Below are 27281 nucleotides of genomic sequence, written 5' to 3'. Positions count from 1 at the left end.
TTTGAAGCAAGGATTTGTATAGTAAGAAGGATTGGAATCTCGTGGGCTTTTGCATAGACTGTAGTATAATATCTTCTGCGGCGCGAGATTTTGTGAGATTACCCGTGATGCATCTGGAAAATGCTAAACTAGCTCGATTAATGGCTGACATTTGCATCACCTAAACAAATAGACATCGATATGTAAGTATCTACAATCTATATTTATCAAATATTATGCTTGAAATGAGAAGTTTAAAATGGTTCTGGTGTTATGAATAACTTTTACGATCGCAGTAAGAATACACGGCTCCATAGAATGAATTTGCATATTGACCGAAGTGACCTCACCCTATCACGCCTATTGGGCGGTCCTAACATCATTTTCTATTTTTATACTCCTTCCTCAAAAATCGGAGATGAGTGAAAATATTTATATTTTCTGATAGATATATGATTTCTTCGTGTATTGAATAAATTTCGTAGTGATTGGTGCAGTAGTTTTCCTAATTTTTCCTTTTTTTTTTAGTTGATTACAACAAAAATGGCGTTCTGGAGCAAAAATGGGGTGGCTTCGGAAAAATGAATAAAGTTTTTCAATTGGCCTAGAGTAACGTTCAAACATGTTTACAAACGTAAAACATTGGTGATAGAATGTATTGAAGAAAGCTCAAGCCGCTAAATAAGGGAATTGTGATACTTTTCTGTCTTTAAAAATCAATGTGGTTCTCAGATGAATCGCAATTTACCAGGCCTAAATTGGGAGGGGATCCAGTTGTCATAATAATCTGATACTTCCTTCCTGTTTATACCGAAATGAAATCGTTAAACCATGTGTTTTGAAATAGTTTTACATCAATTTTAACTAGCCATGTTCCATAGAAAACTCCATAGATTTGCCTTTGCCGATGTGGAAAGGGACAATGCATGGATGGTAATCTTTTCAAATGTGCAGCCCAATGTTTACCAGCATCATGGCATTGTGAAATTACATTGTGTGCAAATGAATGTACATTTTTACTGACATCAAAATAATACACCAACACAGCTCATCTACTTTAATGCCTTTAATGATGTATAGGTAGTGCTGTTTTTGTCTTCATTATAAATCACTGCCCCCCTTTATTATGCATGTTATTATTATGGACTTCCTTCTTCTCTATCTGTTTATATCACATATCACATGCATTACAAATTTAAGTCCAATTAAAACAATCAAACAATGAAAGATATTTTCCTGCAACGGTGTCAAAGCAAAAATAAAAATAGCCTTACAAGATTTTTTCCTGCAACGGCTTCAAAGTAAATAATTAAAATAACAAGACTTCATAATTTTTTTAAACCTGTTCATTACAAATGTACCTGAGCTTTATCTTTTCTAGACCGAATTGCTCTAAACTATACTTCAGTCAAGTCCAGTTAAAGTTTTATATATATAATATATAAAGGATATTCTGTTATCCAAAATATCTAACATTTAATCCTTTTATTGTTATTTTTGTGTTGTTTTTTTTGCGACATCTTTTGATCCTACAATATTCATGATATTGCAAAATATTTTATTTTAAAACAATAGAAACATTGCTACAAATATAAATTATTCCTGAATTTGCATAAACCCAAAGAAATCTAACATAAATTTTGCAAATATAATTGTTCGAGCAGAGATCTTGAGGTAGTATTGCTATTGTTGAGGACATATTTGATATTGAAATTGTTTAAGCCATATGATGTTGTATTATTATTTACACATGTAACTATATTACACCTTTTTTTCAGTATTTTCCAAAATGCTCAAACTGGTGAATGTTAAGAAGAAAAGTCTAGGCACAAGGATTCAAGTCCCCAACAGCAGTTGGCCATTCATGCACTAATCATGTGGACTAACATATATATGTGGCATGCCTTCAAATAGAAATATAAATACTAGTGTATCGGTACAACTGAATGCCACTTTTGACCAGAACGTTCCTCTGAATATCATTTATGGAGGATATACCAACAATGTTTCATTGGATCATTAACATTTAATCTCTTCTACCTAAACTTGAAAGCTACGTTTTGTGTGTAGGGAACTTTGATAGTGACTTGATAGATGATCATGTGATACCTGGGTTAAATTGGATTATTTCTATATTTTAATATAAAAATAAATCATTGAACATCTTTTTTTAAATTCCATTACATGCCAGATTCATTTAATACTTCAAATATGCTTGGTGTTGAGTGTATATTGACGATGTACATGTATGTGTAGTAAAATAAGCAAGGAGACATTGGATATGATTGAAATGAGACAACTATCCATTCAATATCAAATGAAGATCTTAAACACTAGTAGTCTACGTGTACAATGATTGAATCAATGAATGTATGTCAACCACCATCAACAAAACCCATGCAGCATAGCAGGTCGATAAATATTATCACATGAAACCAACAGCCCATACATAATACATGCACAAAAAAATGTTTTTATACCAAATTTGAAGTTAAGACATAAGAGTTAAGAGATGCGGGATGTGGTATGATAGTCAATGGAATGAGACCGCTCAGTTCACCAAAGAAACAAATGATGTTGATGTAAGCAATTATTCAATCTATTGTTATTTCTTATCTTGAAAGATAAAAATCGTTTTTTACATGTATTATACAGTATATTCCTAATTGTGAGCTATAAAATCAATACATGTACAAGGTAAAATTGTACAAAAAGTATCTTCTGTTAGACAATAACCTTTTTATAGTTATCATGTACATGTTAACAAAGACATTTATTGTAAAAATAGTTTTTATACCAAATATGAAGTTAAGACCTAAGAGTAAAGAGATGTGGTATGATTGTCAATCGAATGAGACAGCTCAGTTCACCAAAGTTCAAACGATGTTTAAGTACCGGTAAGCAACTATTCAATCTTTCCTTGATGGACAAAAGTCAGTGTTGTACATGCAGATTAAATGTAGTAATTGTGCGCTATAAAGTCAATACAAGGCAAAATTGTACAAAAAGTATCTTCTGTTAGACAAGAAACATTTTAGTTATGTTTACAAAGACATTTATTGATAAATATCTATAGACACTACAGTTTAGACCTACCAATCATGAAAGTTACAAACAGAAAAGTATTGCTTTTGTTTTAATACTTGATGTAAACTGCTGATACGTACCTCATATGAAAGTACCAATGTACAATCAGAAAAAGAAAGTCTTCTTTGATATATGACAAGTCGCTCTTTTCAAGTTAATTTCTGTATTATACATGAATAATACATAACCAGGAATAATTCCATGACTGACTAATTGAGAGACCGTACATGTATGACAGAGAGCTGACACTATAAAGTTGCCCTATCAAATTCATGCACAAATTGATGAAAGTGCTCTGATAAGAAACAAAGGTGCATTTAAAGATGTAATGTTATTAGTACAATTAAAATTTTTTGCTTGCATTGATAATTTATAACACACTGGCTAACGTTTCTTTTATGCCTATATAGACTATATACAATGATATATGTTTATGATGATTGAAACCGGCTACAGTAACATGCAGAGGCAGTTTTATAGAGTTTACCAGTGGGCTCCCTATTTAACAGTACTTGTTCCAAACTTATGATAATGACTAGCCACTATGTATATAAATTATAAAACGCATGCAGTAATTATAAATCGTCCTGAAATGTGTTGTCAGTTCTTTTTTGCCACAAAAATGGGTTTGCACTTGTTTCCCCGAGATTGATGGTTTCCGAAGATGCAAATTCGCATATATAGCTATAATGACATTATTTACAAGAATAAGATTTTTTTTAATTTCTTTGACAATTGACTGAAATAAAAAATTACAGAAGTTAACATACAAACACATTGTCAACTGCCGTTATCCACATTGCATTACAATGTCCATCAAATAAAACAGTTAAATTATGCTTTTTCGTCAATTGAAACTTGAGTGAAAATCAATAATAATTAGGTTTAAGAATGAAAAAAGTCCTTAACCATTACAACATTGTCTTTACGTGACAAAAATTAGAACACAACTCGATGCATGTGTACAAAAAAAAATCACGATCCGACATCGTAAGTGACGAGTAGTAGTAGTAGTAATAGTGGCGAGTACCGAAGTCTCGCCGCGGAAGAGATTACGATAAACTGCGAGATTCCAATCCTTCTTACTATACAAATCCTTGTTTGAAGTAAATCATAGATTGCATGTTTATCAAGGAAAATAATGACCTCACACAGGTCATTATTTCATGCCTTTGAGCATATTTCAATGAAACATGGTATCGTCGGATCAAGTATAGAATACGTGATTGTAGTACCATCGGACTTATATTTAAGTCAAATGAAGTAAATCGGTTCTTATACAAATTACATAATTGTAGTACCATCGGACTTATATTTAAGTCAAATGAAGTAAATCGGTTTTCATACAAGTTAAATTATTTTCCAGGTTTATTATTTGAAGATTGTAGTTATGTTTAATCGCCATATTAAGTTGGGATTGACAGGTCGACATGACGACAGGTCGACAGGCCGATAGGTCGACAGGTCGACAGGTCGACAGGACGACAGGTCAATAGGTCGACAGGTTGACAGATTGACAGGCCGACAGGTCGACAGGCCGACAGGTCGATAGGTCGACAGCGACATGTCAACAATTAGCTTGATTGACAGTCCGACAAGTCGAAAATGTAGCTATTTCTTTTTTTATAATTTTTAAAAGTTTAGGCAAACGGTTCTACAGATAAAAAAACATAAGCATCAATGGACTGATTTAAATAAGTGGTTATGGATGAAATAAAATTAAACATTTTCATTAGATAAATACATGTACAATTATAATTTTGAGGCTTTACAACGAATACAGAGTTCTGTGAATAAAAGTAATAAAATTTATCATGCGAAAGCACATATAATTCAGCGGTTTTAATTTAGTTTAATAGAAAAGTGAAAAGCAATGGTGACTGTTTAAAAAAGAAACTAACACCCAACAAGCAGTAACACAATACGATACAGTTCAATTGCTGACTTGTCGACTTGCTGACTATTTTTTTTTAGTACTCAACTTCCCCCTACACAACATCCTGACTTAATGACAAATAATCTATGGATAACATGAAACATATGCTGACCTGTCGACCTGTCGTCCTGCTGACCTTTCGACCTGCTGACCTGTTGACCTGCTGACCTGTCGACCTGCTGACATGTTGACCTGTCGTCCTGCTGACATGTCGACCTGCTGACCTGTTAACCCATCGACCTACTGACCTGTCGCCCTGCTGACCTGTCGACCTGTTGACCTGTCGACCTGTCGACCTGCTGACCTGTCGACCTGCTGAATATTTAACTGAGTAACAAACCTTCCCTCTACACAACATCCTGACTTAATGACTAATAATCTATGGATAACATGAAACATCCTCTGACCTGTTGTCCTGCTGACCTGTCGACCTGCTGACCTGTCGACCTGTCGACCTGCTGACCTGTCGACTTGCTGACCTGTCGACCTGCTGACCTATCGACCTGCTGACCTGTTGACCTGCTGACCTGTCGACCTGCTGACCTGTAAACTTGCTGACTATTTAATTGATTATCCAACCTCATGCTAGTCCCTATCCACATTGACATATTAACAGCTGTTATGTTAACCCCCAAAAACACCGACCCACAAGAACATATTTAATGTTTCAGCGAATGAATATTTCGATTGTTGCCGGAACTAGGCCTTCAGATTGTTACGCGCCTAAACATATTTAAAGTATTGGCATATGGATATTTCGAATATTGCCGGAACTACTTAAACGTATTCTATACTTGGGCCGTATCGTCCGGGTTGATTCTGAAAAAGAATGACCTGTCGTTCTGAAAGAAAATAATTCCATATAGGTATATAATAAATAGAGATGGTCTGTATACTATATCAATGATCACCATGGATCGAATAGACCTTTTCAACAACTTTCGACACCGACTAATGACACCTACAGTTTACAGGTAAAATGGAGGGGTGGTCTCAAAGACAAAAACGTCTGATTATCATTACGATATATAAACTCGGTTTAGCGGTCATATATAGCTACAGAAGATATAAAACATATAAAAAGTAAATAAAAATTTTCTCTATCATACAATATTCTTATCACATGTATTTACACGACATTTCTCGTTGAATTGATTAAAAAATTACTGCAATCATTCCGCATCCTGATCAGCTTTCTCTTCAACTTTATGATTATGCTGCATGCCAATAAGAATAAATGTGTATCTGTAAAAGTATTTATGAAAATTTCTGAGAATTTCTGAAACATTATTACTGGACTGTCTGTCCGTCTGTTATCACACTTGTAAACACGGTCGGTACTTTAAAACGATCTAAACCTTACCCGATGTACATATTCAATTTTGGGAGGGGTAGAAACATATTGATTTCAAAGGTCGAAGGAAAAGATCACGATACCTTGTTAAAGTTTGTGTATTTTCTTCTTGAATAAGTGGAGATGTACTATCAACATTTAAGCAGTACATACCTGCGTATGGAATTTATAACTCAACATGCTAGTTACTATAGAGCTTTTTCATTGTAAATTCTTTTTGGATAGTGCTAAGAAGGGTTTGGGAGTCCAATGACTTATCCCCCCCCCCCCCCCCCTCATTTAATTATATGGTCGTCCTTACGAACTGATTGTCCAATATAATTGCCCGTGTTCCGAAAACCAACAGACCTGTCCTTTTTATCGTAGAGCCATTCCCCAGTTCTCGAAAATGACCTCTGAGTTTCTTGCAAGAAGCGGGAATTGCTTAGCAATAGAGTTTAATGGGGTCCGTGTTGATGAAGTATTGTTGGTTTTATATGTTACACTGTCATTGCTATATTTTATTTTGTTGTCAACGGGTCAGAAACTGTTTCACTGTTCGTTTTTCTCTTTACAAATCTTTCCCGGTTTTATAGTCTTTTCATTTTTTTAGTACTAATGATTCTTTTTTTAAATTTCGTCTATGACCATGCATAAGGGAATTTTTTTTTTTTTGTTGTTTTTTTTATCTGTTTTTATACGCCCGTCAAAATTTTGACGGGACGTATTATGGTATACAAATGTCCGGTTTCCGTCTGTCTGTCTGTCTGTCCGTCTGTCCGTCAGTCCGTCTGTCCGTCTGTCTGTCCGGCGTAAACATGTCGCAGCGTAACTTGAAAAAGATTATTCAAAATTTCATTTTTGAGTTACGGCACTTTGTAACTAAAACAGGGGTGTGTTTTTTTTTCGCATGTCGCACTGTATCTCAAAAATAATTCTTGATTATTGCTTAAAACTTTACACACTTCTTAGTTATATTAATCTTAATATCTGTATACTTTTTGGTGATGATTCAAAATTTCATTTTTGAGTTATTGGGTATTTTGTAAAAAAGGGGGAGGTTTTTTTTACATGTCGCGCTGTATCCTAAAAACGATTTATGATTATTGCTTAAAACTTTACACACTTCTTTGTTATATTAATCTAAAGATCTGTATACTTTTTGATGATGATTCAAATTTTCATTTTTGAGTTATTGAGTATTTTGTAAAAAAAAAAAAGGGGGAGGGGGTTTTTACATGTCGTGCCGTATCTCAAAAACAATTTATGATCATTGCTTAAAACTTAACACACTTCTTTGTTATATTAATCTAAAGATCTGTATACTTTTTGGTTTGATTCAAAACTTTATTTTGGTGATATTTAGTTTTTTGAAAAAAAAAACAGGGGGGGGATTCACATGTCCCGCCGTGTCTAAAAAACATTAAATGGTTATTACTTAAAACTTTCTCAGAAACTATTTATGATTATTGCATAAAACTTCCACACAAGACGTCGGGCGTATCATGCGCTCATGGCGCAGCTGTTTATTTTCTTCTGTTTTTTTTTCACCGTACAGTAATAAGTTGATCTTTGTTTTTTCCTTCTAAATTTAGAAATCCATGCCATTTTACTCTGTTGGAAAGTTATATCATTGTCAATCAAATAAATTTGAAAAAAAATAAATCTCTTAGTGATGTATAGTATTATTTTCTATTTTAATTTTTGAGACGACCCCTCACATCTTACCTGTCGTAGGCCGTGTTCACACCAAACGCCATGTAAAGTAAACTTGTTTACAATTAGTTTAATGCACTGGACATTGGTTTCACATAAAATTTGTTCACATCTATACACCTTGTTTAATTACCTGTACATAAGATTTGTTCACACTTGTAAACTCTATGTCATTTAAATGTTCATTACGTAGAACCGAATGCAAAGTTTTCGGACAACTTTTCTAGCAGTAAGGGAACGACCATTTGACTTCAAATCGGGGAGGGGGGGGGGGAGTATTGATGGAAATATTCTGAACCCCAATTGGATAAAAAAAAAAGGTCCTACAGATGATACAAAAATATTCTAAATCAAGAGTTTCCCCATACATTAAAGTATTAAATGTTGAAAAAAAAAATTGATTACCAGCATCGAAAAAAACCCGGAATAAAACGTTTGCGCGGAAAAATTTCTGGCTCAGATAAATTAAGAAAATACCCCCCCCCCTTTTTTTTAAAGTTAAGTGCACGTGGTTGCTTCTTTATGAAAGCCATTTTGAGGATTTGCAGTAGTTTAAAAATAGTAAAGATGTCTCGATTAAGCATTAGAAAACGTAGGCTGCAGCAGCGTGCTTACAGGTGAAGAATATATATTTTTATTCTCATAACGCCAATGCATTACATCGGTATAGAGATTGAAGGAGAAAAAGGAATGATATATTAGGGATCACTATTTTCCTATCTTTTCTGTTTGTTTCAAATGGTATTTCTTCTCCAATGAGTATTTGGCAAGTTTTTTTTTAGTTTTAAGGGTAATTTAACGGATCCGAGAGACATGTACTAGACAAACAATACATTTACCTCACACTTTTTAAGTAATGCATTTATGAGTGAATCGTTGTTTTAGTAAAGACCAGTGGCAAACATTTCTGTGCAAGTCAAGTCGATTCGGAAATACCTTAATTTTTAAATGACTTATGTGTTCGGCAATGATGCTGCTTTGAGTCTTGATAAGGGCTTAATAAAGCTACGTTAAGTTTAAAAACAAAAACAAATAAATATATCAAGTTTAGACAAATATTTCTGTAAAGAACTTTATTAATAATTGTTATAAATATCAATTTTATTCAAAACTTGTTTCTCCCTTAAATATACAAGGTGAAACTAATGTTTTAAATGCCTAGTTTTGTGTACACTTAATCTACACAAGGCCTACATCGAGTATCAACTGCATGTACACTGGGGTAAAGCTGATGACCGTAACTGCATTCACGGTCATCCCAAGATGTCGGATGAAAAATTAGGTCAGTTTCTGTATTGTCTGTTAAAGTGTTTCTATATCATTTTATTTACAAATCATACATTGAAACGATGTAAATTTATAAAAGAATCACTAGGAAATCACTAATTACTTCCGAGAAACGTGCATGAAACGGGAAATTCGATTTGAAAAAATCGTTCAGATGACCGTAAATCATAATCAAAATATTTTCAAGATGACCGTAACATAAAACAAGGATGACCGTGATTGGTAAAAAGATGACCGTAACTTGTAAAGGATGACCGTAATTTGTAAAGACTGACTGTAATTTATATAGGACGATCGTAACTTTTATAGGATGACCATCAATTCTAAGAAATATCCGTATTGTATGCAAAGCTTTTTTGTTGAGTTTGTCGATATCAATAGGGGATCGGTTAGCGGATATAAATATGTGGACAACGGAATTTATTAATTTATTTACATACATGTATCTTAATATATATATATATATAGACATCTGAAAACAACAATAACCACAATGACTTCTAATAACAAAAACCTTGAAATATCCTGTTAGGTACAACTTAGCTAGAAAAAGTAAACCTTGTACCAACGAGAGCTAAAATATAGCCGACATGAATGTAAACATGTAACTAAATACATACATAAATAACTCGATCATCAACGACCTCGCCAGCCAGGAACAACCAAACAAAACCCATTAATGGGATAAACTGGAAACCTGGGTCCGACCTCATGCGACAAGTCGTCTCACGAGACATACTCAGACGAATATATTGTTTTGAAAAATATATGTAAATGCATGTATCAAATTATATACATAATATTATTGGAACTTGAATGTTGCCCTGTCTGCGGCGGGCTAGAAAGTGATAATATCAGGGAAAAAATTTCCCGCTATAAAATAAGTCACGTGTCTTATACCTAGTGACTTAAACTTATAAAATTACTACGCTAGTACCGTATATACAATAATTTCTCCCTATACTACGAAACGTGAGAAATTATACGTATAACCTATACGCTCATATCTATTATAAGGCATGAATGAATACAATATATATAGTATTGCCGATAGCCCAGCAAGCATAGAAATACCAAAGAAAGGGTTGGAGTGTAGTAAAAATAATAAATATATATATATATATATATATCAAAGACCCAATTTTTGTGAGACTGAAATTCTCTTTTCTAAAGTATCTTCGATATAACCATCTTTGGAAAAATCTGTCTTCTACCTCCCATGTCCACAGTGTACAAGCGGACAGTGACACAAAACGGAAGTTGCTGATCTGTCCGACGGCGATCGGCTCGTTGTTTTTCAAAAAAATATAGAATATCAACACAAAGTGTCCCATAATGGATTGTTCAGCAGCTCAAGGTAAGTGAATAACTACAATGATGTATTTTTGACCATTTAAAGCTTATTTTATGCTTTTAGCATCAACCGTCTTTTTAAAATAACTCCTGATCATGAAGAGGGGTCAAAATTTTGCGATTTTTCGAGTCATAAATCTTAACAAAACTCCGAAAATTCAAACATTTTCAAGATTTTTAATCGATACATAGTTGAATAATCATATTCCGCATACACACACAAAAGTTTGGTTCATTTTTTTTTTATTATATTGTCACAATTGAATCTTTTCTATTCAAAGTGTACTGTCCGCCTCGTTGCCACCGTATGTTTTCATACTGTCCGATTCGTTGGTCATATTCATGATCGATATCTTAAGCAAAAGTAAGATTGAAACATGCAATTTATCCACATTCATGACCGATTTCCTAGGAAATATCAACATTTATAAAATGTTACTGATTATTACATATAAAAAGCATTGTTAATGCATGCACATGAAAATTTAATATACGTTTCTCTAGTTTGTTTTAGGAAAATGGGGCACGTAGGTGATTTTTATGGTATATTTATTCATACATTCATTTGGAACATTGTTATTTTTATCACTTAAAAACATAAATAGGGGTAATAACTTTTCATGAAAAATACAACCATGCAACAAAAGTTATTTCTAGGCCTTTTATAGCTGACTATGCGGTATGGGCTTTGCTCATTGTTGAAGGCCGTACGGTGACCTATAGTTGTTCATTTCTGTGTCATTTAATTTGTTCTCTTGTTTAGAGTTGTCTCATTGGCAATTACACCAAATCTTCTTTTTTATATTTATAAACGTTTGACACAGAAAATCAAAACACTCACTATCATATACTGTTGTTTTAAAATAACTTTTAAACAAGAATGTGACCATAGTACACGGATGCCCCACTCGCACTATCGTTTTCTATGTTCATTAGGCCGTAAAATTGGATCAAAACTCTAATTTTGCATTAAATTAGAATTCATGTCATAGGGAACATGTGTACTGAATTCACCATGCATTTATTAGAATATTATATCGGTAGAGAATCTAACAACAAGGTCCGCAAACGATGAATACGAGCAGCAGACATGAGTAAAGGTTCTGGAAGAGTGACCAATGTCCCCCTTTAATTGACACGAGATCCAAGCTGAATATATAATCTATAAATATTTTCCATATATAATCATAGACAGTATCTGTGTTGAATAAAGTTTAAATGTGGATAAATTGCATGTTTCAATCTTACTTTTGCTTAAGATATCGATCATGAATATGACCAACGAATCGGACAGTATGAAAACATACGGTGGCAACGAGGCGGACAGTACACTTTGAATAGAAAAGATTCAATTGTGACAATATAATAAAAAAAAATGAACCAAACTTTTGTGTGTGTATGCGGAATATGATTATTCAACTATGTATCGATTAAAAATCTTGAAAATGTTTGAATTTTCGGAGTTTTGTTAAGATTTATGACTCGAAAAATTGCAAAATTTTGACCCCTCTTCATGATCAGGAGTTATTTTAAAAAGACGGTTGATGCTAAAAGCATAAAATAAGCTTTAAATGGTCAAAAATACATCATTGTAGTTATTCACTTACCTTGAGCTGCTGAACAATCCATTATGGGACACTTTGTGTTGATATTCTATATTTTTTTGAAAAACAACGAGCCGATCGCCGTCGGACAGATCAGCAACTTCCGTTTTGTGTCACTGTCCGCTTGTACACTGTGATGTCGCTTTATGCATCTTTCATTTACATTAGACTTAGCAGCTGCAGTTGCACCACCCGATCGTAAAGAATGAAGACCAAGATTTAGACTTGGGGCTACCAGCTTAAGTCTCTTTACAATGTTTTCTTTAGCTGCAGTGTAGCTAATAGGTTTATTCTTATATATAAGTTTGGCTACGCCTTTGGATCTAAATATAGGTTTAAATGTGAATTGTTCGGATTGTGCGTCTAAACCAGCTAAAGACAAATATCTTAAATACATGTTAACTGGACAAGCGATAGTAATACCTTTAGAAATAAAAATTTCATTCCCTTGTCTGTATTGATCCGTTTTGCTATGAGAAATAAAAAGTTTTAAATGATCTTCGAAAATACTAACATCTTTGCATCTTAATTTACTAATCTCATCGAACCTAAGAAAACCCGAATAAGACAACAAAATCATAGTGAGATCCCTAACTATAAGTAAATCTGAACAATCTGTGTACATAGAACATAAATCAATCAACATGTCATTGTTAACTGGATCCTTTTTGTTTACAGGCCTTCCATTACGTCTTTTGGCGGATTCTAAAAGATATTTTACAAATGAATTTTCTGTCGGATCATTAAAACCGTTCATATCATGGGCCCATTTGATTGAATATACAGCTGAATTTACAACACTTGGAGAACATTGTTCATCTATCAATTTTGTAATGTAAAGTGCTATATGAACAGGCTCGGCAGGCAATTCATTTAAACTGTTTTCGATTGCGAATTTCTTCCATCTATTAAAACTTGAATAGTACTTTTTACAGGTATTCTCACTTCTCGAATCAACAAGGAATGTAGTCATCTTTCCAGCTAAGTTGTAAATGTTACAGTCCTCTGAAACGCCACTCTCTACTAAAGCAGCTTCAACGTTTCGTCTAAGGTTCACACCTGCAAATAACAATTGTATTATTAAAAATCTATTTTCAAAGCTAGCATTCTAAATTTCATTGGCAATTTTACGAATACTCCGTTTTTGCCTGCTCCTTTTACTATCACCCTTTTTCCAGACAAATATTCTATGTCTTGTATATAATGTGCTATACCTTTTGATGTGTAAATCAGCGACCAAAAAGGGGCCGATTTCCATTCAGGAATAACTAAGGTACATGCAGCCTTGTCATGCTGAATTTTTTGTAAAACCATAGGAACAAGAGATGGTGGTGGAACTAACCAGTTTGTGTCTTTACCCCAATTTTGAGAGAATGCGTCTATGCCTTCTGAACCTGGACACCAATGCTTTGAGTTGAAACGTGTGCAGTGTGTATTATAATGAGTAGCGAACCTGTCAATGTTATATGGTCCCCATGTACCATTGAAATAATTAAACAATTCGCCATGAATACCCCAATCATCGTTATCAGTGTTTCTGCTCAATTTGTCTGCATATTGATTGTCTGCCCTTGGTAACCATTTAGAATTTAAAGTAATGTTCTTTTCTGAACAAATATTGTGAATATCTACTGCTATGTTTTGAAGTATGCTTTTCTTACTGCCGACCTTTAGTATATGTGGAACGTTTTTATTGTCCGAATTAATGCTAACCGACTTGTTATCTAAGCTAAATTTACTTTCATAAGTACATAATACTCGTCTTGCGCATTCTAATTCGCGCCACGTTGAACTTTCCAACTTTTCATCACTTGTCCAATTACCTGACATTTCACTGTTGTCAACACAAGTAACAACGCTAAACTGAGTGGATAAATAACCACCGAAGCCTACATCTGAGGCGTCACAAAAAATGTCAAAATCTGACACGAAATCATGATCAACTCTGCAAATGTCAACACCCTGCTCATTTAATTTTCTGAACGAGCTTTCCCAGAATAAAATTTCTGTAAGAGCATCTGGGTTCATCTTTACAGGAGCATCCCAACTTGCTCGTCCCATGATACAATCATACAAGTATCTGGTGTGCAATCTCACCTTGTCACCAATAACAATCATCATGGAAATGATTTGACCCAAAATACTGGCTAAAAATCTAGCACTGAATAACAATCTACCGTTTGTAGCTTCTCTGCATAATTTGCGAATACTATTTTCGGCTTTCTCAATTCTTTCTTCCTTAATAAAAACTCTACCTATTTTGGTATCCCATGTGTAACCTAACCAATCCATACTCTGACTAGGTAACCAATGACATTTTTCATGAGCTATTAAAAATCCTAATCTTTCGAGTGTATTTTTAACTTCAAAACTACTATTCATACAATTTTCAAAATCATTGTCCCCTCCGAGACCGTCATCTAAAAACATGATGACACGTTTACCTTCTGCCCTCATGTGTTTGACAACTTCTCTTAGCACTTTGGTAAATATATACCCAGCTGTTGCAATACCAAATGGCAATACATTAAACACAAAATAACGCATTATACCGTCAAAAACAAATGCAATACCAAGAAAAGACCTGTGTATTTCTGTGATCTCAATATGGTGATATGCCGATTTCAAATCATAGCTAAATAGAAAATCACCCTTTTTAAAAAGGTCTCGTGCGTTTTCTGTATCTTCGTACTTAAATCTAAATTTAAATAGATGTGGGTTCAAATGCCGACAATCTAAAACCAGCCTAGGTTTGTTCTTATTGTAAGCAACTGTAAGAGGGTTTACAACAAAAGGTCTTTCTTTTACTTCTGAAATACATTTTTTCTCGATTAATTTTCTTATTTCATCTTTAACAAATTTTGGATTATCAAGTGAAGATCTGTTATTCTTCAACAATTCTGATTTTGGTTCGGTCTTGAAAGGTATCTTGTATCCGTTTTCGATAACATCCAAAATATGTGTATTGCTTGTAATTGATCTCCATTCAGGTAATTTAGATTTTAACTGACCAACAGGTGAGAAAATACCTGACGGCTGATCAACCGTGACATTTAACGGCGATTTAAAACTGACCTTATTATTGCAATAAACTGTCATGTGACCATCAGTTTCTATTGAACTATGTTCAGTATCATTTAAATTTGAACAAATACTATTAGTCAAGATTGGCAAATTAAATAAAGTTTTAAAAGTACTTATCTTCTTCTTATCCGGACAATTGTCCGTCCAATGGCCTCTCAATCCACAGTTGAAGCACCTGCCAGGTTTCCAAGAAGAGTTGGTATTCTCTGCCTTCTCTCTTGTGTATGGTGCTTTTCTTGTGACAATTTTCTTAGATTTCTCTGCTTTCTGTTTTCTTTCTGCTCTGTTTTGTGCCCTGATTATTTTCTTCTCATCTTCCGAATCGTCGGCGATAGGATTTGTCACATATTCACTCACAACCTTCCAACCCAGTTCCGAGGAATCTGCCATTTTAATCAGTTTCTGTCTTTCTCTCGCTAATTCCATACCTTCTACTATCTTGGCTTTAGCTGTTTGTACGGAATCGACGCTCAAATCTGGCCCTTCTAAGTTCACGTCTGCTTCTTTCAGCTTGGAAAGTACCCTGGATTCATGTTTGAACTGGTTCTCATTGCCTTTTCTCTTGAATGAGTAATTGTCAGTAACGGTCTGCTCGATTTTGTAAATTTGAGACTGTGAAATGTCCTGTTGAGATTGTCTTATGTTGGATTGGAAAGACGATAATCTGGAATCCATGATAGTAGAAATGTTATTCAATATGTCTTGTTGAAGGTTAGAAACGGCATTCTTCACTTCAAGCGAAATGGCGTCTTTAATTGAACTAGATATTCCGGTGTCCATACTTGAATGTTGCCCTGTCTGCGGCGGGCTAGAAAGTGATAATATCAGGGAAAAAATTTCCCGCTATAAAATAAGTCACGTGTCTTATACCTAGTGACTTAAACTTATAAAATTACTACGCTAGTACCGTATATACAATAATTTCTCCCTATACTACGAAACGTGAGAAATTATACTCCACACTTGTAAACTCTATGTCATTTAAATGTTCATTACGTAGAACCGAATGCAAAGTTTTCGGACAACTTTTCTAGCAGTAAGGGAACGACCATTTGACTTCAAATCGGGGAGGGGGGGGGAGTATTGATGGAAATATTCTGAACCCCAATTGGATAAAAAAAAAAAGGTCCTACAGATGATACAAAAATATTCTAAATCAAGAGTTTCCCCATACATTAAAGTATTAAATGTTGAAAAAAAAAATTGATTACCAGCATCGAAAAAAAACCGGAATAAAACGTTTGCGCGGAAAAATTTCTGGCTCAGATAAATTAAGAAAATACCCCCCCCCCCCTTTTTTTTTAAAGTTAAGTGCACGTGGTTGCTTCTTTATGAAAGCCATTTTGAGGATTTGCAGTAGTTTAAAAATAGTAAAGATGTCTCGATTAAGCATTAGAAAACGTAGGCTGCAGCAGCGTGCTTACAGGCGACGAATATATATTTTTATTCTCATAACGCCAATGCATTACATCGGTATAGAGATTGAAGGAGAAAAAGGAATGATATATTAGGGATCACTATTTTCCTATCTTTTCTGTTTGTTTCAAATGGTATTTCTTCTCCAATGAGTATTTGGCAAGTTTTTTTTTAGTTTTAAGGGTAATTTAACGGATCCGAGAGACATGTACTAGACAAACAATACATTTACCTCACACTTTTTAAGTAATGCATTTATGAGTGAATCGTTGTTTTAGTAAAGACCAGTGGCAAACATTTCTGTGCAAGTCAAGTCGATTCGGAAATACCTTAATTTTTAAATGACTTATGTGTTCGGCAATGATGCTGCTTTGAGTCTTGATAAGGGCTTAATAAAGCTACGTTAAGTTTAAAAACAAAAACAAATAAATATATCAAGTTTAGACAAATATTTCTGTAAAGAACTTTATTAATAATTGTTATAAATATCAATTTTATTCAAAAATTGTTTCTCCCTTAAATATACACGGTGAAACTAATGTTTTAAATGCATAGTTTTGTGTACACTTAATCTACACAAGGCCTACATCGAGTATCAACTGCATGTACACTGGGGTAAAGCTGATGACCGTAACTGCATTCACGGTCATCCCAAGATGTCGGATGAAAAATTAGGTCAGTTTCTGTATTGTCTGTTAAAGTGTTTCTATATCATTTTATTTACAAATCATACATTGAAACGATGTAAATTTATAAAAGAATCACTAGGAAATCACTAATTACTTCCGAGAAACGTGCATGAAACGGGAAATTCGATTTGAAAAAATCGTTCAGATGACCGTAAATCATAATCAAAATATTTTCAAGATGACCGTAACATAAAACAAGGGTGACCGTGATTGGTAAAAAGATGACCGTAATTTGTAAAGACTGACTGTAATTTATATAGGACGATCGTAACTTTTATAGGATGACCATCAATTCTAAGAAATATCCGTATTGTATGCAAAGCTTTTTTGTTGAGTTTGTCGATATCAATAGGGGATCGGTTAGCGGATATAAATATGTTTCACAATTTTTTTTTTTTAAACTATAATATAATTGGCCGTATTTTGGATTTATGACAATGGTAGTAAATTGTATATTTCTCGTAAATAATGAAATATTTATTGATAACGACGTTAAAATTTTAACACAAATTGACAGCAATACGACGAAAATTTGAAGAAACATGAATGTGTCCCTAGTACACGGATGCCTCATCTACACTATCATTTTCTATGTTTATTGGACTGTGAAAATGGGATAAAACTGTAATTTGGCATTAGAATTAAAAAGATCATACCATAGGGAAAATGTGTACTAAGTTTCAATTTTATTTAACTTGAAGCTGGACAAGCGGACAAACAAACAGACGAACAGACGAACGTACGCAGAGACCAGAAAAACATAATGCCAATAAATGGAGCATTAAAAACATTAATAATACATACGAATATTTGGTAATCGAGTCTGTGTATGGTTCCAGAGGGCAGATTAAAATCTTAATTTGTCTTGATATATGCAGGCGGAAACACTTTTGAAATAGAACAAAAGAATCGAAGCTCTTTGTTTATCGAGAAAGCGATAAATGTTTACTGTAATGTTTGATATAGTAACAAAATTTTAAAAAGTTAATAGAAACAAATAAAACGACAATTTTCTTCTCAATTACGAAGTGTTTTACTTTAAAAACACCATTTGCATAAGTTTTCAATGTATCTATTACATAATAATGCAAAACAATAAGATATCTAGTCGACGACATGGGTATCTATAAGTTGGATGTAGAAAATGCATAATCTTCGATTATTTTTTTTTTTACCACGGACGAAGAACATATCAATCTTTTAGTTCAGAAATATTCGTGTCTGCCCTTCCATTATGTGAATCAAGAAAAAATTCCCCAAAATAGGTAACGATTGTATCGAAAAGAGAAAATCGAGTGCACCTTTTTATGTTAGGGCATGTTTGGGGTGTATATTTTGTCTTTAAAACGTACAAAGCAAGAGTATTTGATATAGCATTTGGCTTCAGATTCTATCATTTTTATATATCAAAGCTACAGGTTGACTTTATAACGTAAAAAAAATGACAGTACGAAAAGATGAAATATATGGGTCAAGTGAAATACCTATCTAATGAATCACAAAAACAGAGTAGGTGTGTTCGAATTGCTATTTTTTTCTAAAAGTACTTGACGACAGTCTTTTAATTTGGATGATGAAAATGGATATCTTGGATTTTCTTGTGTGTGATAACTAGGGTTTATAATCTTCAACCACTGAAAATGTTTAGTCTGCCCTTCCACGAAGTATTTAATTAGAATGTTTTTAAATGCTTAAGAATTTTCGAAAATTCCACCTGACATTCAAACAAGTTTAATCAATGCAGACAAGATCATTAACTGATGCTCATTAGCTAGTAGATACATTTGTCTTTTAAAATATAACTGACATATAACGATCGATCGTAATGGTGCTATGTGGATAAATTTATCAGTTTTCAAGAGCAAAATTGGCAGAGAGTCATCCCTACAGTGGCTTCCATTTCTACGATTGTGAGCATGAACTGGCGTAATAGGGAGATAATTTTGAAGAAGTAGAATCCCGACTATATGAATAACATTTCTGTGTATATAAAAATAACCAACAACGTTCCCCCTTGTGATACGCTATTCGTACAAGACTATTTTAAGGATCTACTTTGCTGGAGCTCACCTTCACTTAGTCTAGTTTAGTCGTATGATATTTTCAAAATATTTCTGTTATTTTATTTGCACGACAAAATGGAAGACGATATAATATCAATTGATGTACATGCATTGGCATTTTTAAAAATGTGTATTTATTATATGTCATTAAAAGGAATCCCAGAAATAAAAAAAAAATCTTTTGTCAAGCAGTTGCATGGAGGCTGTGCACCGCATTTTTTCATTATACTTGTAAAGTGTCATTTTATCGCGCTTTTGTAGCATGTTTTCCCTACCTGTTCATTTGCATGTCTTTGCAAATTCATTTAAAAAAAATTAAACCCTCTACTGTAAAAAAGATACATATGATAATCTTTGCATTTGAAGCACGTCTTATTTTCTTCTACCTATAGGATAATACTCTCATATTAATATGTTTATACCAACACGATTAATCATTTGATACAAAAAGGTAGTTATATAAACACGGATATTTCTTAGAATTGAGGGTCATCCTTTAAAAGTTACGGTCATCATTTACAAATTACGGTCATCTTAAAAGCAATTACGGTCAGCCTTGTTATGAATCGCTGATTCTGTTACGGTCATCTCGATTGTGATTTACGGTCATCTGAACGATTTTTTCAAATCGAATTTCCCGTTTCATGCACATTTCTCGGAAGTAATTAGTGATTTCCGAGTGATTCTTTTATAAATTTACATCGTTTCAATGTATGATTTGTAAATAAAATGATATAGAAACACTTTAACAGACAATACAGAAACTGACCTAATTTTTCATCCGACATCTTGGGATGACCGTGAATGCAGTTACGGTCATCAGCTTTACCCCAGTGATGTAGATAAAACATGTTTTACACTACATGTAAACATTGAATTTTATCAATGGGAACGTAATTTTGTTTAGTTTACGTATGAGTTACACTTACACAACACCGAGTTTAGGTCAATGTGAACACGGCCGTAGTCGTGCTCAATTGTAGGTGTAGACAATTGTTGAAAAGGTCTAATAGTAAACTTAGAATTGAAAGTAAATACGCTTTATTTATATAGTAATGAATGTTCATAATATACAGATAAGATGATACCTTTTCTGAAATTCTCCAGTCATTAAATCTTTTACAAAATGTATTGATTACAAAAAAAAAGAAGATGTGGTATGATTGCCATGTTGAGACAACTCTCCACAAGAGACCAAAAAATTAACAACTATAGGTCACCGTACGGCCTTCAACAAAGAGCAAAGACCATACCGCATACTCAGCTTCAAAAGGCCCCGAAATGACAATGTAAAACAATGCAAACGAGAAAACTAGCGGCCTTATTTATGTACAAAAAATGAACGAAAAACAAATATGTAACACATAAACAAACGACAACCACTGAATTACAGGCTCCTTACTTAAATGTTCATAACATACTAAATGTATGTTCATATTGAAAGTGATAGAAAACCAAAAATTGGGAACTTTGGAAATAAAGGTGGAGGGTAAAAAAAAACATTTTCCAATCCCCAATCACCTATATGATACTTTTGCTGAAATTCTCCAGTCATTCTGTATTTTACAAAATTCTTCCAACAACACTTTACATAGAGTTATTACTTTAAACTACGCTCTGAATGCCCGCGATTTCGCGGGTGTGTTCTAGTTAGAATTAAGGTAACAAAAGAATGGGCTGGTGACGTTTTCTCAACGAGAAGTCACGTCAAGGTCCTAGTCAATAGTCAGATTGCAGAAAGTACTATAAAGTCCGTTTATTTTGTAGCTCTTGTAACTCTTGTATTGAATCTGACTTTTACGACGTTTTAATCACAAAGTAGTACATATTGCAATTTTACACGGGGATTGCAGATCAATAAAAGAAAATTAGACACACAAAAATCTTCCATACCGGTTAATGTACAACTTTGTTTGGAGAATTATTCACAGATAAGATTTATTTTATTAAAGTGTCACCATCAATTACAGTACCTATATACATATATATATATATATATATATATATACAACTCGTCTAAACATCAACCCAACAATGTTAGATCTGTAAAGGAGGAGGTCAAGTAAGACCCCTTTTTGGCCCAAAAATATAATGTTGATATTTACGCTGAAGTGCGATGGTGGTTACGCTGTAGTGCGATGGCCAACTTAAGACTTGGAGTAAAAGCAAAATGCACATGGGCTGTTGTAATAAAATAACACCATTAATATTTGGCTGCTAGCCTCTAATTTGGAAGATGTTTTAACTTCTGTTTAGATCAAACCAAAGACTTTAATTTTTGTTTAAATCTAATTTTCCAAGTCTCCAATTATTCTTTTAGCACACAAGAGTATGGTATAAGGTGTTCAAAAGAGAAATAAAAAAAAAAGATTCAGCGTGTAGGTCTTTATAATAGTACTAAGAAGTGTCCATCTCATTTACTTAAATATTATGATAAAATTTAGTAATTGCTCACATTCTTCTTCAATTTATATATACATGTTGTACCGTGAATGTCGGAACAGTATCCACGAAGTAAAAATACCGACAAGTAAATGTATGCTTTATTAATAGCGAAGCTTGTCAATTTTTTCACGAAAAAACATGAGGATGATAAATTGGGAAGTACACGTAGGGTTTAGTCAGGTTAATTTCTGTCTGACATGTTTTAGACTGAAACCATAAAAAAAACCAAGAGCGACGATGTTCCTTCAAAACAAAACAAAAATATCTCGGGAATAAAACAACATTATATGAACTTGATATAGCAAAATCATTGAAACATTGCTAATACTATCATATTTTTTTTATTTTTTAAATTGCCCACATAAAATCATGTTACGCTTACCGTAAGATAAATTAAGATTAATATTTAAATTAGTACTAGAACACACCCGCGAAATCGCGGGCATTCAGAGCGTAGTTTAAAGTATGTAAAGTGTTGTTGGAAGAATTTTGTGAAATATTGAATGACTGGAGAATTTCAGCAAAAGTATCATAAATCATAGGTTATTGGGGACAGGAAAATCTTTTTTTTAATTCCTCCTTCCTTTATTTCCAAAATTCCCAATTTGTGGTTTTCTATCAATTTCAGTATGAATATACATTTAGTATGTTATGAACATTTAAGTAAGGAGCCTGTAATTCAGTGGTTGTCGTTTGTTTATGTATTACATATTTGTTTTTCGTTCATTTTTTGTACATAAATAAGGCCGCTAGTTTTCTCGTTTGCATTGTTTTACATTGTCATTTCGGTGCCTTTTAAAGCTAAGTATGCGGTATGGTCTTTGCTCGTTGTTGAGAGCCGTACGATGACCTATAGTTGTTAATTTCTGTGTCATTTTGGTCTCTTGTGGAGAGTTGTCAACATGGCAATCATACCACATCTTCTTTTTTTGTAATCAATGAATTTTGTAAAAGATTTAATGACTGGAGAATTTCAGAAAAGGTATCAAAAGTGCACATGAATAGTTTTAGCGCTTATCTGTATATTTATATGAACATTCACTATATAAATAAAGTGTATTTACTTTCAATTCTAAGTTTTCTAATCGATCCATGGTGGTCATTGATATAGTATACAGACCCTCTCTATTTAATAAACTCTGTGACCACCGTGGATAGTAAACTTGAAAATGATATATAGCAGATAGAATTCTGAAAATACACATTATTCGTAGTATATGTATGTTCAAAGTATATAATAATACAGAAAAACGCAAACCGGAAGTATAGTATGACTTAAAATTTTGTCCAATGACGGGACAATATACGGAAACCTTTTTTCTCGTTTTTCTCCCAAAATAACTCAATCTGAATAATCATATGAATGGATGACAAAGCGACTATGTACTGTACCTATAGGACACAGAGGCTTGTTTGTTAATTTATTGTGGAAAGAAGAGAAGCGACATCCAAAATGAGGTCTTCTCGTTTAATAGTATAGAAGATACTGTATTTATCGTACAAAAAGTGTGCAGCATAATTCAGAACACTAGTTAGCCCATTTGGTGACCAAGTTCATCTTTCAGACGCTTTGCTTCCTAAAATGTTTTAACATATTTTTTTAACCTCAACATGTAATGCTTAAAACTGTTCGGGGCTTGAATTGTTTGCTTCTTTCTTATTTTCTTACTTTTCTTTGTTAGCATGAAACCTTCATCTACAAAACCCTATTCTCCTGCCTGTGAATCCATGTTGTATTTTGAAAACGTTATATTATTCAAACGTCATACACAAAACCATCGCACTTCAGCGAAAGGACCATCGTACGTCGGCGTGGACCATCGCACTTCAGCGTCCCCATCGCACCTCCGAGTCCTACATATATATGTATATAATATACAACTCGTCTAAACATCAACCCAACAATGTTAGATCTGTAAAGGAGAAGGTCAAGTAAGACCCCTTTTTGGCCCAAAAATATAGCAGTTTTACAAAATTGTTAAAATGTAAACTTTAAGTTATCTTTTCGAAAGTAGATTGCTTCTGCTACATGAATATGGGCTGTTTTTTACAATGCCATGCACATGTATAGGGTACTAGCATCATTAAGTTAGACTAAATTACTGAAATCTTCACAATTTTAGCATTTTAGTTAAATTTTAGACGGTGTCCGTCTAAAACGAAAGTGGCCGCAGTTGTGTTCATTCATAATATTGAAATATAAGTTGTATTTGATGATAAAACACAACATATATAAAGGTTGAGGATGAACACGGTTGCGGCCACTTTCATTTTTGACCAAAAAATATGTGAAAAGTGACAATTTTTGGCATATTTGATAGATTTTTCATATTTAAGCTTGAATCGGAGCGTTTTTAATGACTAAAACAGTTAAAATCTTTCACATAAAACAATTGAATCAACTGAAATAAACACTTAAGTGTTTAAAAAGTGTCCAAAATCTTTCGTCAGATGAACTTGAAATTTGAGGCCAAAATCGGCCCTTACCGGACCTACTCCTTTGCTTTCGCAAATTTTTTGTTCTTCCCTCGCCGGGATTCGAACCCATGCGACTGAGATATCGTGAAACAAAATCGCCTGCACTGTAGTCGTCCCGCTAGACCACACGACCACCTGGGCTTCATAAAAATGAAGCTTTCGGTGGCCGAGTGTTAACTTTCCACGTCAGTTTTAATCTAGCGTGGTACTACAGTACATATGATATATAAGGCATGGAGATGTTATTTTTACAGATCAGCTAAATTATATCTATAGTAAAGGATCCTACAAATTAATGTAAGATACAGTCGCAGAAATTAATTATATTTATAAGTACGTCTGCGCCAGTGACAACTCTTCAACAGATTTATCCATCGGATCACCAGCAGTGATGGTGATACATGTCTGTGTACCTTATGTATATACAACTCGTCTAAACATCAACCCAACAATGTTAGATCTGTAAATTTGCTTTCGCCAGTGATGGTGATACATGGCTGTGTACCTTATGTGTATATATCTCGTCTAAACATCAACCCAACAATGTTAGATCTGTAAATTTGCTTTCGCAAATATTTTGTTCTTCCCTCGCCGGGATTCGAACCCATGCTACTGAGATATTGTGACACCAAATCGCCTGCACTGTAGCCGTCCCGCTAGACCATACGACCACCTGGGCTTCATAAAAATGAAGCTTTCGGTGGCCGAGTGTTACCTTTCCACGTCAGTTTTAATCTAGCGTCGTACTACAGTACATATGATATATAAGGCATGGAGATGTTATTTTTACAGATCAGCTAAATTATCTATAGTAAAGGTAGATGTTGGAGATGTGGTATGAGTACCTATGAGATAAATCTCCATCTAAGACTCCATCCAAGTCACAATTTATAAAGTAAACCGTTATAGGTCATAAATTACTTAGGGAGTTTGCCTCAGCACTAATTTTTAACCGTTCTTTAATTTGTGTCCAAGGAAAAGTTTTGCTGCTTTTTTGTGGTTACATTTATACTGCTCTATTCCAAGAAACAAAACAAAACTTTGCTTTTCTGTGGGGGTTTTTTTTTTTCTTGTTGCTGTGCTTCTTTAACAATTTTTCTTGATGGAAAATGTTTTTTTTAATTTAATTTATCTAATCTAAAAATTACGCTTTTATATAGAGTCGAGTTTTCACACATGAGCTCATGCTAGAAGACCAAATTTAACAGACGATGTTATAATTATTTTTTTTTTAAATATATAAGTTCTCATATAAACACAATAATGATATAAATATATATAACAAATATAAAGCCTCGGTCACACCTTACCTAACAGCAGGAACGGACACCTAACGGATGAAAATAAAAGTTATCCGTTGACAAAATTGTTATCCGTTGGGAGTCCGTTGATGTACAGTAACTGACCAAATAAAACGGACGTGTAACGGATGCATAACGGACACACACCGGATATGCAACGTACGAGAAACGGAAACGTACCGGACAGAACGGATGTCGAACGTACATACAACGGACGAGTACCTCATAAAACGGACACCTAACGGAAGCGTATACCGGATAAAACGGATGAACAAGATATACGGAAAAATTAAAGGCGACAATAATAATACATGTAAATAATTTGATCATAAATATTCAAAATGTTTCTGTGTAACTGGTTTTGGTTTGTTTTTCAAAATGCCGCCAAAGGGCAGTGTCTGGTGCTTGATTGAGAAGACGTGCCCTTACTCTAAGATCGATTATTCATAATAAGAATTCATGAACCTTAAGAAATCTGACATACCAATAATTGGCATTTCTGACGCGAAATTTTCAATTTGCATTTATCCGTTTTAGATTCGTTCATCATCCGTTTTATCCGTTATACGTCCGGTAGAAGTCCGTTTCTCATTCGTTCAACATCCGTTTTATCCGTTGAACGTCCGGTAGAAGTCCGTTGGTGAATTTATCTTCCAGACCTCCAACGGATGTATAACGGACACGTAACGGATACAAAACGGAAACGAAACGGACGAGTAACGTACAAAACGGACGCCTACCGGACGTTAAACGGACATTTCATCCGTTGGGCGTCCGTTCAAAGTTTTGAACATGATCAAAAATTTCCACCGGACAGAACGGACGTCGACGGATAAACGTACGCTAAACGGACATGCAACGGATATGGACGGACGTCTAACGGATAAGAACGGACGTCTAACGGACATGAACGGATTGAAAAAAAGTTATTCGTTAGGCATCCGTTCGAGCTATCCGTTAAGCCTCGGTCACACCTTACCGGATAGCTCGAACGGACGCCTAACGGATAACTTTATTTCAATCCGTTCATGTCCGTTAGACGTCCGTTCTTATCCGTTAGACGTCCGTCCATATCCGTTGCATGTCCGTTAAGCGTAAGTTTTATCCGTCGACGTCCGTTCTGTCCGGTGGAAAATTTTGAGCATGTTCAAAACTTTGAACGGACGTCTAACGGATAAAATGTCCGTTGAACGTCCGTTAGGCGTCCGTTTTGTACGGTACTCGTCCGTTTCGTTTCCGTTTTGTATCCGTTACGTGTCCGTTATACATCCGTTGGAGGTCTGGAAGATAAATTCACCAACGGACTTCTACCGGACGTTTAACGGATAAAACGGATGTTGAACGGATGAGAAACAGACTTCTACCCGACGTATAACCGTTACGGATAAAACGGATGATGAACGGATCTGAAACGGATAAATGCCAATTAAAAATTTCGCGTCAGAAATGCCAATTATTGGTATGTCAGATTTCTTAATGTTCATGAATTCTTATTATTCATAATCGATCT

At 34.1% G+C, this 27281-nt stretch overlaps 2 protein-coding genes across 2 annotated transcripts; both read right to left on the bottom strand.

Annotated features, from left to right (window-relative positions):
• Window positions 1-12344: 12344 nt before the first annotated feature.
• LOC143061471 (integrase/recombinase xerD homolog) lies at window positions 12345-13268 on the bottom strand. Its single transcript, XM_076233765.1, has one exon. The coding sequence runs from the start codon at window positions 13266-13268 to the stop codon at window positions 12345-12347; it is 924 nt and encodes a 307-aa protein (XP_076089880.1).
• Window positions 13269-13375: 107 nt separating this feature from the next.
• LOC143042514 (uncharacterized) lies at window positions 13376-16321 on the bottom strand. The gene has a single exon (XM_076214868.1). It carries the CDS (start codon window positions 16157-16159, stop codon window positions 13376-13378), a length of 2784 nt encoding a protein of 927 aa, XP_076070983.1. The 5' UTR covers window positions 16160-16321.
• Window positions 16322-27281: the final 10960 nt, after the last annotated feature.

Source organism: Mytilus galloprovincialis, chromosome 1 (assembly GCF_965363235.1).
Source record: "Mytilus galloprovincialis chromosome 1, xbMytGall1.hap1.1, whole genome shotgun sequence".
In the NCBI taxonomy this organism is placed as follows: Eukaryota; Metazoa; Mollusca; class Bivalvia; order Mytilida; family Mytilidae; genus Mytilus; species Mytilus galloprovincialis.
The sequence above is the reverse complement of the archived record's forward strand: the minus strand, read 5'-3'. Positions and strand labels throughout refer to the sequence as shown.